The sequence below is a fragment of the Heterocephalus glaber genome, unplaced genomic scaffold, assembly GCF_053883595.1.
Source record: "Heterocephalus glaber isolate CG9 unplaced genomic scaffold, H.glaber_assembly_v1.0 deba00001687, whole genome shotgun sequence".
Taxonomy (NCBI): domain Eukaryota; kingdom Metazoa; phylum Chordata; class Mammalia; order Rodentia; family Bathyergidae; genus Heterocephalus; species Heterocephalus glaber.
In genome coordinates this window covers 18,612,579-18,624,824 of record NW_028258412.1, presented here as the reverse complement: position 1 = coordinate 18,624,824, position 12,246 = coordinate 18,612,579, and the positions used below count along the sequence as shown (strand labels likewise).

The following is a 12,246-nucleotide window of genomic DNA, read 5'->3' as shown; positions in this document are numbered from 1 at the left end:
TTCAGCAGGGCAGACCTCGAAGGATGAAAACTCCCAGAGCTGCCCTGAGCCGGACTCACAGGCAGGGTTAAAATCGCTGAGAAGGAAGGAAAAGCAGCTGCACCTGGTCCATCTGTTGGCAGCTAATTTGCTCAACGATCACAACAACGGCCAGTTTGCTGGAAATGACCAAATAAACATCTTAAGGCAGCTCCAGGACTGCTGGAGCGGTCATTTCGGCACCCAAGGCAGGGAGGTGACAATAAGGTGGGGCTAATGGCTCCCAGGGCGCGTGCTCCGTGGTGGGAGCCCCTCGCGTGTGGGTGGCTTGGATGACAAGCAGGCGGACACAGGAGCACAGCCAAGCTCTAGGACGCCCCTCTGCGGGGAGGTGGCCCTGGGCAGACGGGCCTGTGCAGCCCCTCACACCTGCTGCGTCTCCTCCCAGTTACCTGCACCTACTCGGGCCCCCACTCTCAGAAAGACTGCTCCGTGAAACGAAATGTCTGGGGGCTGCAGCTTCTTAGGGTTCGTCTGAAGCAGCAGTGTCGCGAAACTCTTTTGGGGTTTATTTCCACCCCTGAGATGAGTGTTCACTGCCTGTTTCTCCTACACTTATTCCTTTCACTATAAAAAGGGTGTGCAAAGAATTCAACCCAGCTATTCCCCTTCCATGTATCTTCCCCCAGAGAGTTAGACATCGGATTGCAGTGATATATGCGCACCCACGTTCACAGCAGCACAATTCAGAAGGGCTAAATTTTGGAAGTGGTCCATATGCCCGTCAACAGATGAATGGACAAAGAAAAAGTGATATTTACATACAATGGGGTACTACTCTCCCATAAAGAAGGATAAATGTGTCACCTTTAGGAAAATGGATGCATTTTGAGACCACAATGTTAAGTGAAATAAATTAGACGCACAAGCTTCAATATCACATGGCTTCTCTTGCATGAGAAACCCAAAGTGTAAATAAAGAGCCAAGTAAAAGATGGCAGGAAACAGGGAGACAGATCTTTTGCAAAAGGGAAGGGATCAAGACATGGAGGGGAGGAGGGAAAGGGGATGAAAATGAGCTAAGATGTGTGATTTCCTCGTATGAACTCGGCACAAGGAACACGAACAGTATGTACTGCAAATGTGGACTAAGAGTATCAGAAAAACGAAGCAAAAAGAATTCATGCAAAGGACTAGCACGGTCCCAGTTCAGGAGGGACTCGGGGTCAGAGCTGGCAAACACCGACTTCGATAGGGCCCTTAATGAGGGAGACTCCTAAGTGGGTGGGGGCGCTGCACCCGAGACACCCTGCAGGGCGGCCAGCGCCAAGGTCAGAAGGGCCCAGTGCCAACCTCGGGCAGGAGGCGCGGGAGACTCACCTGGTGGCTCGTTCTGAGATCCGCAACTCCAGCTTGTGGCCGTCCACGACGTGACCCTAAGAGGTAAGACAGTGAGTGAGGCTCAGCCCTGGCCTCAAACTCTTCTGCACCCCCAGCCCCCACACAGCATGGCCCTGCCTCAAGGCCTCCAAAGGGAGTGGGCTGACAGGCACCGAGGGCAGAGACCCAGCCTTCCGATATCCCCATGCCGAATGAGCCTCGGCCTTTGAACCATGCGGGGCCCAGAGGTCCCCATCGGTTATGAGCATTTTAGGGGGCAGGCGCCTCTCAGGTCTGGCCTGTGGACATTGCAGGCCTTGGAAAAACATTCGAGATCACAGCATGCTGCCCCTAGGCCGGGCTCTGGCCTAGTCCCTCAAGGCAAAGCTGGCACATTAGCTCAGGGCCACTGGAAACGCCTCAGACCTCCCAGAAAGTACTGGGCCTTAGAGGTGGTGTGCACTCGGGCAGCCGTGTACATAGCTTGCTGCATGTGCATAAATGGAATTTCACAAAACCTTTAAATATAGCGAAGAGAAAGTCAGGACTCCTGAACTGGTAGAGGTGAATTTCAGCTAAGTGAGTACACAGTATCAAATTACAAGGTGAGATTTCTGAAGCTTTTTAGAAAAACAACAAAACCCAGAACAATACAGCACTGTTTACCCCTGCCAGGCCCATGGGGCGTCAGCATGCACAGCCTTGGTCCCCCTCTCCAGCCAGGCCCAGCGGCCCCTGAGGGTGCTGCTCATGCTCAGCCTGCCGGGAGGGCGTTTCCCTGCGGTCTGCACAGAACATGGGCTTCCTCTCCAAACGCCCCTCTGTCCTTCTTCCCGCTTCATGGCTGCACCCCGGCCCAGGCCATCGTTGTCTCTTGCCTGAGTAACTCCAGTGTTTCCTGGTGGGCTCTGCCCACCTGCTCACCATGCAGCAGCTCAGGAGAGGGTCCTGAAGCTCAAGTCAGGCCCCTCCCCAGGGTGCTCCGGGCCCCTGTGGTCTCTTGCTTTCTTGCAGCCTTCAGGGTGAAATCCAGAGTCCTTTAAGATCGCTTGCCCTGTGCCCTGATCCCTTGCCCTACAACTCTGCCCCTCACAGTGGCCTCTTCAGCTTCTCAAACACACAAACCTCATCCCTACCTTAGCGTCCCTGCCACAGGCCCTTAGCATGTACTCCCCCCCCCCCACCTGGCTGACTGCTCAGTGAATCAGAGTTGAGAACGGTCCCCTCGAGACCTGGTGAAAGTGACAGGCCCAGGACAACACGGACTCAGACACCACTGCACCCCCAAGCCAAGCCCTGAGAGCCCCTTTTACCTGGAGCTGTCTGAGGGCTTTCTGTGCGTGCTCCGGCTTCCTGTACTCCACAAATCCAAAGCCCATGGACAGCAGTGCACCTGTGAGAGGGAAAGAAACCCCACCGGAGGGCCACAGGTGAGCCCAGGACCCAGGTTTCTGCATCATTTTCTCTTCTCTTTGCAACCTCTGCCAGCCTGAGAAGATCTCGGTGGCTCCGTTTAGGACCAGGCATCCAAAGGACTCCACCAATGAAGTCTATGGTTGACCCAAGGCTGGCTGACCAGAATGACCTGATAATTACAACAGGATTCTGCCCGGGGCGGGGGGGGGGGACCATCGTCATGACAAGCGCGACACCTCTACCTAGGCCCTGCTTCCACACCTAATGCATTTGACCATTTGGCGAACACACACACAGAAATCCAAGGCTTCCTCTTTACAGGTATTCCTGCCACTGGCCACACCTACTCTGTCTTTCTCTTTCTTCTCTCCTGTTCTTTGAGACAGGGTCTTGCTATGCAGCCCAGGGTGGCCTTGAACTTGCAGCCATCCTTCTGCCTCGGCCTCCAGCCTCTGCCTCCCTCCCTCCCGAGTGCTGGGATTACAGGCACTCCTCACCACGCCCGCCTCACACTTCCTTTCTGGATCTCAGATATACAGTAGTCTGGCTAAGGAGGGGACTCATTATTAGCTATTGGCTGCCTTCCCCTCTGACCAGATATTGTGCGTGCGTGCCTCCATGTGTGTGTGCGAGGGGGTTCATGGGACACTAAAAACAGGTCACTCATTGTATTTTTCCCCTCGGACGTGAAATTCCATGCATCCTCATCCACCTTTGCCCAGCATTTCATGCCGCTGTGAAGTTTCTCTTTTCAGCTCTGCTCCCAGCCCCTCCCACGGCTACAGCTTCTGGCATGCCTCTCTCTGAGATTTCAGGCAGCGTACCTTCTTTGTTCTTCTTCTTGGAGACAGAGCAGCTCCTCACCGCCCCCGCTTTGGAAAACACCTGGGAAAGAATGTTCACATGCATCGCCTGCTTTTCCAGGTGAACCCGCCCACCTGTACAGGCGCTGGTCACACATCCTGCCTTGGGCATGGGGAGGTAGGGGTTCCAGTGGCTCCCTGCGGCTGGCCCCACACTGACCCCCCTGCAAGGTTAACTCTCTCAGGGGCCTGGGGAGCCTCCATTATTACGTCTCATTTTTCAGATGCAAAGACTGAGGCTCAGGGGTTCAGAGATGGCCCCTACCCAGGGTTACAGGGCCCAGAAGTGCTGGGCTGAGATGGGGACCCGGATATTGGGGCTGCTGATCCAGGCTCCAACACTATGCAGGCAAGGAAGGCTGCACCCCCAAATTTGCCACAGTGAGATCCTGGGGATGCCAAGCCTGGAGGTGACGAGTGGCACCTGCTCTAAGGGACTGGATAGCCCCGAGGGCTCCCATACAGACTGTGGGGCTGGTTTCTGGCCTTGGCTCCAGAGGTGGTGGGTGGTGCACGGAGCAGTCACAGGGCTGTGCAGTCCAGGCCAGGGAAGCTGATGGGAGGCGTGGTATCCACCGACCAGGCCCAGCCTCTCACTGGCCCCTGCACTTAAACCCCAAAGGACTTTTTAAAAACCCTAATTGAAGTCATATTAAATTCTCTCTTTCCCTGTCCTTTTTCTGTCTCTCTTGCTTGGGCCCAGCCAGAGCAAAACCTACGTGGATCTGGTTGCGGCACCAAACACCCGCAGGGCCCAGGGAAGCACACAAGTGCGATGGGAAACGGGGAGCAGGGGTCCTGATAAACACATGAGCCAAGCAGCAGCCTGGATGGCAAGAGCCAGATATAGGACTTGGATGTGAGATGACTCCATCGGCATCTTCACACGACACGTGGGGAAACTGAGGCATGGAACGGCATCGGCCAGGGCTCACCATTAGGAAGGAGCGAAGGCGGAAGCCAGGCCCAGGCAGGTGGACATTGTTCATGGCTCTACACTCAGACAACAGCTGGGACAGAAGTCCTGGGAGTGAGGCCCTTCCCCACAGTGCTAATGGGCTGTGCGTAACCTCAGGACAGGGACACAGCCTCCCTGCAGCTCCGTCTCCAGACACAGAATGGGGAGAAACTGGACGTGGTCATCCTGGCTGCGCCTCCCAGCTCCCGAGCCTTTACCTCCCAGGATGCTCTTGGGCTGGCTCTGGGCACATCTCCCAGGAAACACAGGCCTAGTCTGGATGCTCCCCCGACACCCACACCCTCTTCCTCCTGTCCCGAGAGCCCACTCACTTCCTTCAGCGTCTCCTCTGTGGTGTCGAAGTTGAGGTTTTTAATAAACAGAGTACACCCTGGAAGGCTCTCATTTTCCTCCTCTTCCTCCTGCTCTTCCTCTTCTTCCATCTTGGTTGTGGAGGCTGCCGCTCTTTCCTCTGCTGGCTTTCCAGTTCCTGGGGTCTCGCTGTCAGCTACTGGGCCCCCAACAAAAACAAACAAATCCACCCATTAAATGATGGCTAACTTACCAAAACCAAAGGCTTAAGGCACAGAATCTTCTGGATCAAATATGGCCTGCTCTACAGGCACCGCAGTGAGGGGCGAAGGAAAGAGAGAAGGGGCGGGTGGGTGAGAGAAAGAGGACACAGAAGAGAGACAGACGCAAGACAGCACGTTCTGCCATCTGTCCCGCTTTAGAGGGCATGGGATATAAAACACAGACCCAAACAGTGAGTCCCTTGTAGGCCGAGGCTACACTATTTGAACTTCAAAATAAATGTACATGTGAACTGTTCCCCTGAACCATGAACATTAGCAAAATGTTACTGTTCCCCCAGCACTTAGTGAAATTTCAAACTAAAAGGCAACTGAAAACTAAAAGTTCCAGAATGGGTGAAAAACTCAGAACATTCTTTTACCCCTCAAGCCTAAAGGATTCAAGAAAAATCCCTACTACACATTACTTTGAGGACGTACAGAAGGGTGTGGTTTTACCTACACGTGATATATTAAATTCACATAATTATATTACATATAGTATTGTAAAGTGGGAAAAACACGACATATTCACAGATTAGGAAGGCTACGGGACACCAGGGAACGGTGTCCTATAACATGCTGGCACTGAAAAGGATGTTTCTGAGGGACATTTAATGACATCAAACAAGAGCCCATAATATAAAAATTTAGATAAATTTTTAAAAAGCACAATGCGATTGCAATCATGATCTACAGTGTTTCTGAGAAAACACTTGTGTGCACACAGACACACGCAAGGGACTGTGGGAGAGACGCACCTGAAGACTTGGGGGTTTCTGTGGAATGAGGCTCCAGGTAGCCTCCTTTCAACCCGCCACGCCCACTCCTTGCACCAGTCTGCTCTGAAGGGAGAGCCAAAGTGGAGCCGTGCACTAGTGAGGGGCGCGCACGCGTGTGTGCACACAAGTGTGCAGCTGCAGCATGGGCAAGGGGCTGGGCAGGGCTCTGATCAGAATGGCCCGGCTGCTGAGCATGGACCTCTCCCGCAGGGGATGGGACAGAAGCCTGGAAGGCTGCGCGAAGGACAGCACGGTGACCTCTGGGGAGGCACTTCAGGGCAAGGTGCTCAGTTTGGTTCAACCCCCTCATCTCCCCAGGTCACAGGGTCAGGGCCGCGGGACAGGTCCCCCTCCATGGCCCCCCTGAAATCAGCCTCTCAGTGATTCTCCCCAGGCAGGTGTCCACCTCTCTCCCCAAGACTCACACCCTGCACACCTTTTGGGCAGGAGCTCGTGAAGGTCACAAGGCCGGAAGCTGATGGAGCCAAGCCGCTTCTCCCCACCCACCTTTGCCTCAATAGTTCCAACTGCCACACGACCTAAGGGGGCTTCTTGGTGTTCAAATCGTTCCACACCCTCTCACGGGCATGGAGATGTCCCTGGCTCCCTGCCCTTTCCGGGCAAGCCCAGGGCTTTCAAGTTTAATTGAGCTTCAACTGCTTTGCATGAAACACCCTTTCAAGGCTAATGGAAACAGCCACAGTGATAATGCTGTCTCTTTGACATCAGTGGAACTTGCAGCTGTCACCCTTCATGGTGAGCCCAGAACCCAGACTCAGGCCGCAGGACGAAAAGAGGAATCTCCACAGAGGCTCCGCCCCAGCCGAGAGACTCTGCGGTGGGGCCATCTGTACTCAGAAGCCGATGTTCAGAGCCAAGTACAGGAAACAGCATTACCAACCACAGGAGGCGAAGCTATGCAAAGAGCTCCGACTTCAGGTCCCAAATAAGGACTCTGATCAAGAAGGAAACAGTGACCTTCAGGCAGAGTGACAGTCCCACCCAACAGGGTCTCCTTGGCATCTGACATCACGGAGATATGGGAGGGAGGCCGATCAGATCTCCGCTCTGGACCTCAAGTGCTCTGTCCCCTTCATACCCAAAGAGGCCGGGCTCCCAGACACGGGGCTGGAGGGGCGTGCTGGAGGCTGCCGCACTGGAATCCCAGATCCCAGGGAGGGAAAGGGTCTCTATGGAGACGGAGTGTCAGGGATGATGGTGACAGGGTCACAGCCATCACCTCCCTCGACACTGGCTGATGGCTGCCACATGGTTGGCTCTGTGTGGCCAGAAGTTCAGAGCAAGAAGCTGAAAAATCCAGCTTTTGGGGGAAAAGTTTTTAATCTTGGTGTCAACACAGTGGCACTGTGGCTTTTATAGCAGCAGTGGTAACAAATCAGCCGCTCCCTGCCTCTGGCAGACTGATGCCCTTGCTCCACTGTCCCCAGGCCCTCAGCATGGCCGGAGTGGTCAGCACCCTGTCCGCATGGTTCCAGCACCGGCCCAGGGAGAGGTGACGCTTGGCTTTAGTGACAGAGCTGAGCTGAGCAATGGCTGGGGTCAGCACCCCAGGAATGGATGGGTCCCTGCCCTGGCAGGTCAGCACCCTCAGCCCCAGCCCAGGAGCGGGGACTGGGAGGATGGCGGGAGCCTAGGACCTGGGGTGTGTGGCTGGCCAAGCCTGGGGCTCCCCGGCTTCTCCAAGGTCCAGTGCGTCGACCAACACCCCACCCAATAGGCTGGAAGTGGAAGAGGCACTCTGATGGCGAGGGAGCCCCTGAGGACCGGCCCCAGGCACACCAGGGGCGGCTGCACCCCCAGCACCAGGCTCGGAGCTCACGCTTCAGAAACACGTGGACAACGAACATGCGGCATGCAGCACAGCTGTGAACAGTCACCGCGCTTAGGAGAGGCTGATCAGACTTCTCCTTCAGGCCTGATCTCGGCTGGATGCCTCGGGATCTCAGGGAAGAGCTCAGGCTTGGGCTTAACACCTAATTTCACTCTCAACCTGTCTCTGCTCCCTTTTCTCCATCCAGGATCGGGGACAATGACAACAGTGCCTCCTGGAGGATGCTCCCGAGGACTACAGCACACAGGCCTTAGGACAGCACCTGCCTGGCCTGCGGTGAGCACCACGGAAGTCACCGACCCTGTCCTCACTCTCCGCATCACCCCAGCTGCCCTGCCAGCCTTGCTGAAAAGGCCGAGGGGAGAGGGTGGGAAGCCCTAGCTCTAAGGGACAGAGGACTCAGGCTGTCCTTCCCCTCCCTCAGCCAGCACCACACCTCCTCGGCCAGGGAACCACGGCCCTGCCGGCCACCCTGAGCTTCCCAAGTGCCCCGGCCAGCCCTGCTGTGGTCCATGCCTGGGTCCAGGGGGATGCAACACAGCCAAGCGCCAGGCGATGAAGCCAAAAGTCTGTTTAAAAAGTACTTCTGCTCCTGGCCCCAAGTGGGGAGACAAAAGAGGAGAGAGAAAAATAAGGTATTGTGAAACTCAAACAGATGTTTGCCAACCAAATCACCAGGACCCAGGAGGAGGGGGGGGGAAGTGAGAGGAGGCAGGGCTGGGCTGGGGCGGGGGACGCGCGGTGGGGGGCTGGGAGCGGCAGGGGACCGCGTGTCCGTCTGTGGCCGGCGCAGGCAAATCCAGTCATGCACCGCCACATGGGGCCGTATTCTAATCAGGCCGCAGAATGCTTCGCCCCCGCCCCTCGCCGGGCTCTCGGGCCGGGCTGGCAGCAGAGACTGTTATCAGTGGCGAGCAGCTTTGCGGAGCTCCCCCCATGCTGAGCCCTTTATCTGGAGGTGAGGGTCTTGGTTGTGGGGAGATAAAACACGAAACCCCCTCCCTGGAGGCTGGCACGGAGAAAAGGAGGTGCCGGGAGCAGGGGGTGAGAAGCTCCGCCCCTCCCTCCTGCGGAGCCGGTGACAACGTGAACCAAGGGGAGTGGGATCAGGGGACATGTGTGGAGGCAGGGGTGGGGAGGAGCAGACGAAGAGGCAGGCTGAGGGGACCAGGGACAGGGAGGGGCCACGCAGGAGACACGCAGGAAGGAGCAAACAGGGCCAACGGAAGCTAAGGCGGGGCCCGAGGCTGGCGGGGGTCGGCCTAAGCGCACACCCGCACAACTTCAGGGCCCAAACCTGGCGGGCAGCTGCGCCCTCGTCCGGCCAGCGGCCCCTCTGACTCCAGGGCCTGAGTCCCTGGCCTGGAGATGACTCCCCTCACGTTGGGTCTGCACCCAGGCCCACCTGCGCCCACTCACACCAGCCCCAGGAGGCAGCTCCTGGGGCAGACGCCACAAAGGGAAGAGGTCTCTCTGTCACCTCTGCACTCTGGCGGCCGCTGCCCAGCTCCCAGCCCATGGGAGGACAGGGGATTTGCACGGTGCATCTCCCCACACCCTCGCCGAGGCCCCCAGGAGCCATGTGGCTGTTGCCCCGTTTTAGACACAAAAACTGAGCCTCCAAAGGCGACGCTCGCCTGGTTACAGAGCCAGGGAGGACAGGGTTGACTGTGCCTGAGCCCCATGGAATGAAGACACAAAGCTGCTCCCGCCATGGGCACAGCGCCCCTTCCAGGTCGGCACCTTCCCAGGCACTGCGGTCGGAAAGGTGGGGCAGTGCCAGCAACATTCGAGTGCAAATGAACTCAGAAGCTTTGCCACTCCAGGAAGTGAGAGGCGTGAGAGACACAATCAAGGAGCTCTTGGGGCGGCAAAACAGGAGCCGCTTCTGTTACGGTGACTGGTGGTGTGGCCGCCACCATGAGCGCTCTGAGGCTGGCTAACGACCCCAGACCTGTAAACCTCACGTGTGCCAGGAGCTCGAGCCACATGGGCAGGTGTGACAAGAATTCAAAACAAGCACAACAAACAGTAAATACACACGCCGAGGTGTCAGCAGAACACAACACAGTAAATGGGGGAGTCACCGGGAGCCCACAGGAGTGTTTGGTCATGCGGAAGTGGCTGCCTAGGAATAGCAGCCACATCAGCGGAGAAGAGGCCCCTGCCAGGCTCGTCTTCGGACCCCAAACCCTGGCCAAGCTCTGTGTTTCAAACAACTCATTCCGGGCCACAGGAGCTTATGCAGGTTCAAAGGTAGGAACCTAACCAAGAACCAAGAACCAAGGGAGGGGTCACAGCTGATCAGGAACAAACCAGGATCACACAGAAAATTTCCTGATGGCAGCACGAGTGGGTCTGAAAGAAATCCTCACCCAAACTGGCCGAAGCTGACTCGTAAACAGGGCTGGGGGGGCCTTAGGGTTCTACTAAGTCATTGCTGACCCAATGGCTTGGGATACTTTGGACTGTCAAAGAGCAAAGTGGCCCAAGAGCTCTCCTTGCTCGTGAGAACAAGGCCTCCAGACCCGCGGTTCCCAGATGCCTTGTACCAGCCGGGCTGGGCCCGACACCCGCAAGGAGACGGCACCAGCCGGGTGGACAAGGACAGGGCTCACACTCGATTTGGATCTCACCTCTGACAATTTTGCTTCTCCACCATCTTTTTGCTGTGAAAACATTCTTTTCATGTTCTTTTTGTTTTTCAGAAATCCATGAGAACAATGGAGACAGCAGACGGGGCTTATTAGGGAGCCCTGTTGGGGAGCCGTCACTAACGCTAAGAACTTAGTGCCTGGGTAAGAACGGCGACCCTCCTCCAGGCTCTGACTGCGAGACAGTCATGGTCCCAGACTCAGCGGTTCTCTCTGCAGGCCACGCCACCCCAGCTGGCACCTGGCACTGTAGGGGAGTGATCAGGGCACTGCTGACATGTGCTGGGTGAGGTCCAGGGTGAGGAAGGTCTGGCGTTTGCACAGCAGTCCAGACAGGAGCCACTGTCCTGCCTCAAATGCCAAGGATGGCGCCACTGCTCTTTCCTTTCCTGCCTCGCAGCCACCGGACACCAGGGGGTGCTGTGTAAGGACGCCAGAGTGTCATTTCCAGGCCCCTGGACCAACTATCAAAGAGGTGGTTTCCATTTGCTCTGCCTGGAATCCCTCTTAACAGATTGAGGGTTTTCTTCCTCATCACCTCTAACTGACAAACTAAAAACTGGCTGCCTTATGCAGCACCCATATTCTGATGTTCCATGACACAGCGGGACTCAGCCCTGCTGGCCTGAACTGGGGGCCCGGTGAACAATGTTGCACTGTCCCTCGCCCTTCCATCCCTCTGTACCCTGAGCTCAGACCTGCTCTTACCGGCCTCTGGCTCCGCCCTGTCCTTTCCTGCAGGCTCTGCTGGTGGATTCTGGGGTGCTTTCTCCTGCGGGGCTGTGCTGGAGAAGATGCTGATGGGAGCCCACTCCAGATAGAGGGGCACGTGGTGGAACTGCGGAGAGAGGGGTGTCCACATTGCGGTCCTCACTGCAGCCCTCGGCCCATTCGCAGAGGAAGAGCTCGAGGGTCAGACGGGACTGTGATTCATCAGGGCCTAGAGCCAGGGGAGGACCACAGCCTGAGAAAAACACCCAGGCCTGTGCTGATCTTGGGGCTCAAGGGGGAGGCCCAATGCATGTACACGCATGGTGTGTTTAAAGCCTAAACGAGACACTGAAATCAGCAGCCTCCGAAGGCAACTGTGTAGCGGCAGGACGTGTGGCAGGGAACCCTGGCAACTATGCCCTTTGAGAATCTTCAGATTCCACACCACACGCAGGCCTCACAAGTTCATTACGTTTAAGAAAACACACGGGCACAGGAGGGAGACAGGCGGGCGCTTGGCTGCAGCACTCTAGCTGTGTGGCTCGGGGCCACTGGGCCTCGGCTGCTCCACGTGCAAAGTGGGGACAGCGATGCTGAGGGGAGGAGCAGGCGCAACAGACACCGTCAATGTAAAGACAGCCTTGTCCAGTCTGCCCTTGCCCTGTTGCTCACAACTGCAAGAGCGTTTGGGTGACTGAGTTTCTTCCCAAGGTAGCAGAGGACGAAAAGGGGGGCAACCCCAATCAGGGTGGGATGCAAATCCCAAGTGTTCTGTTAAGAGAAACCCAGAGGGACGCTAGACCCAGAGGAGAAGGGGATGTGGGAAGGGGAGGCAGAGCCTTCAGGGTGCAACAGGCCAGGGGGACCAGGAGCCACCGGGAGCAGGAAGAGGCAGGGGACAGACTGTGCCCAGAGCCTCGGGGAACCTGGCCCACAGACGCCTCGGCTTAGGACTCTGGCTGGAGAAGACATTCGTGCTGCTGCAGGCTGCTGAGTTCATGGTAACTGGTTAGGGCAGCCCCAGGAAACTAACCTACTGTTATTGTTTCTCTTTCTTATATCCAAGAATAAGGAAACAG

The 12,246-nt window shown here is 56.6% G+C and overlaps 1 protein-coding gene across 2 annotated transcripts in view; it reads right to left on the bottom strand.

The window, feature by feature from the left end:
* The window catches only part of Rbm19 (RNA binding motif protein 19), a 98,793-nt gene that overhangs the window by 65,886 nt on the left and 20,661 nt on the right, over positions 1 to 12,246 (bottom strand). The window contains exons 16-20 of one of the 2 annotated variants that reach the window (XM_004843727.4): positions 11,165 to 11,294; positions 4,929 to 5,107; positions 3,600 to 3,660; positions 2,673 to 2,752; positions 1,360 to 1,415 (exon numbers count right to left, since the gene is read on the bottom strand). In XM_004843727.4, coding sequence (XP_004843784.1) covers positions 1,360 to 1,415; positions 2,673 to 2,752; positions 3,600 to 3,660; positions 4,929 to 5,107; positions 11,165 to 11,294 — 506 coding nt within the window. The remainder of the gene's footprint in view (positions 1 to 1,359; positions 1,416 to 2,672; positions 2,753 to 3,599; positions 3,661 to 4,928; positions 5,108 to 11,164; positions 11,295 to 12,246) is intronic. The other variant, XM_004843728.4, reaches the window with a different exon arrangement.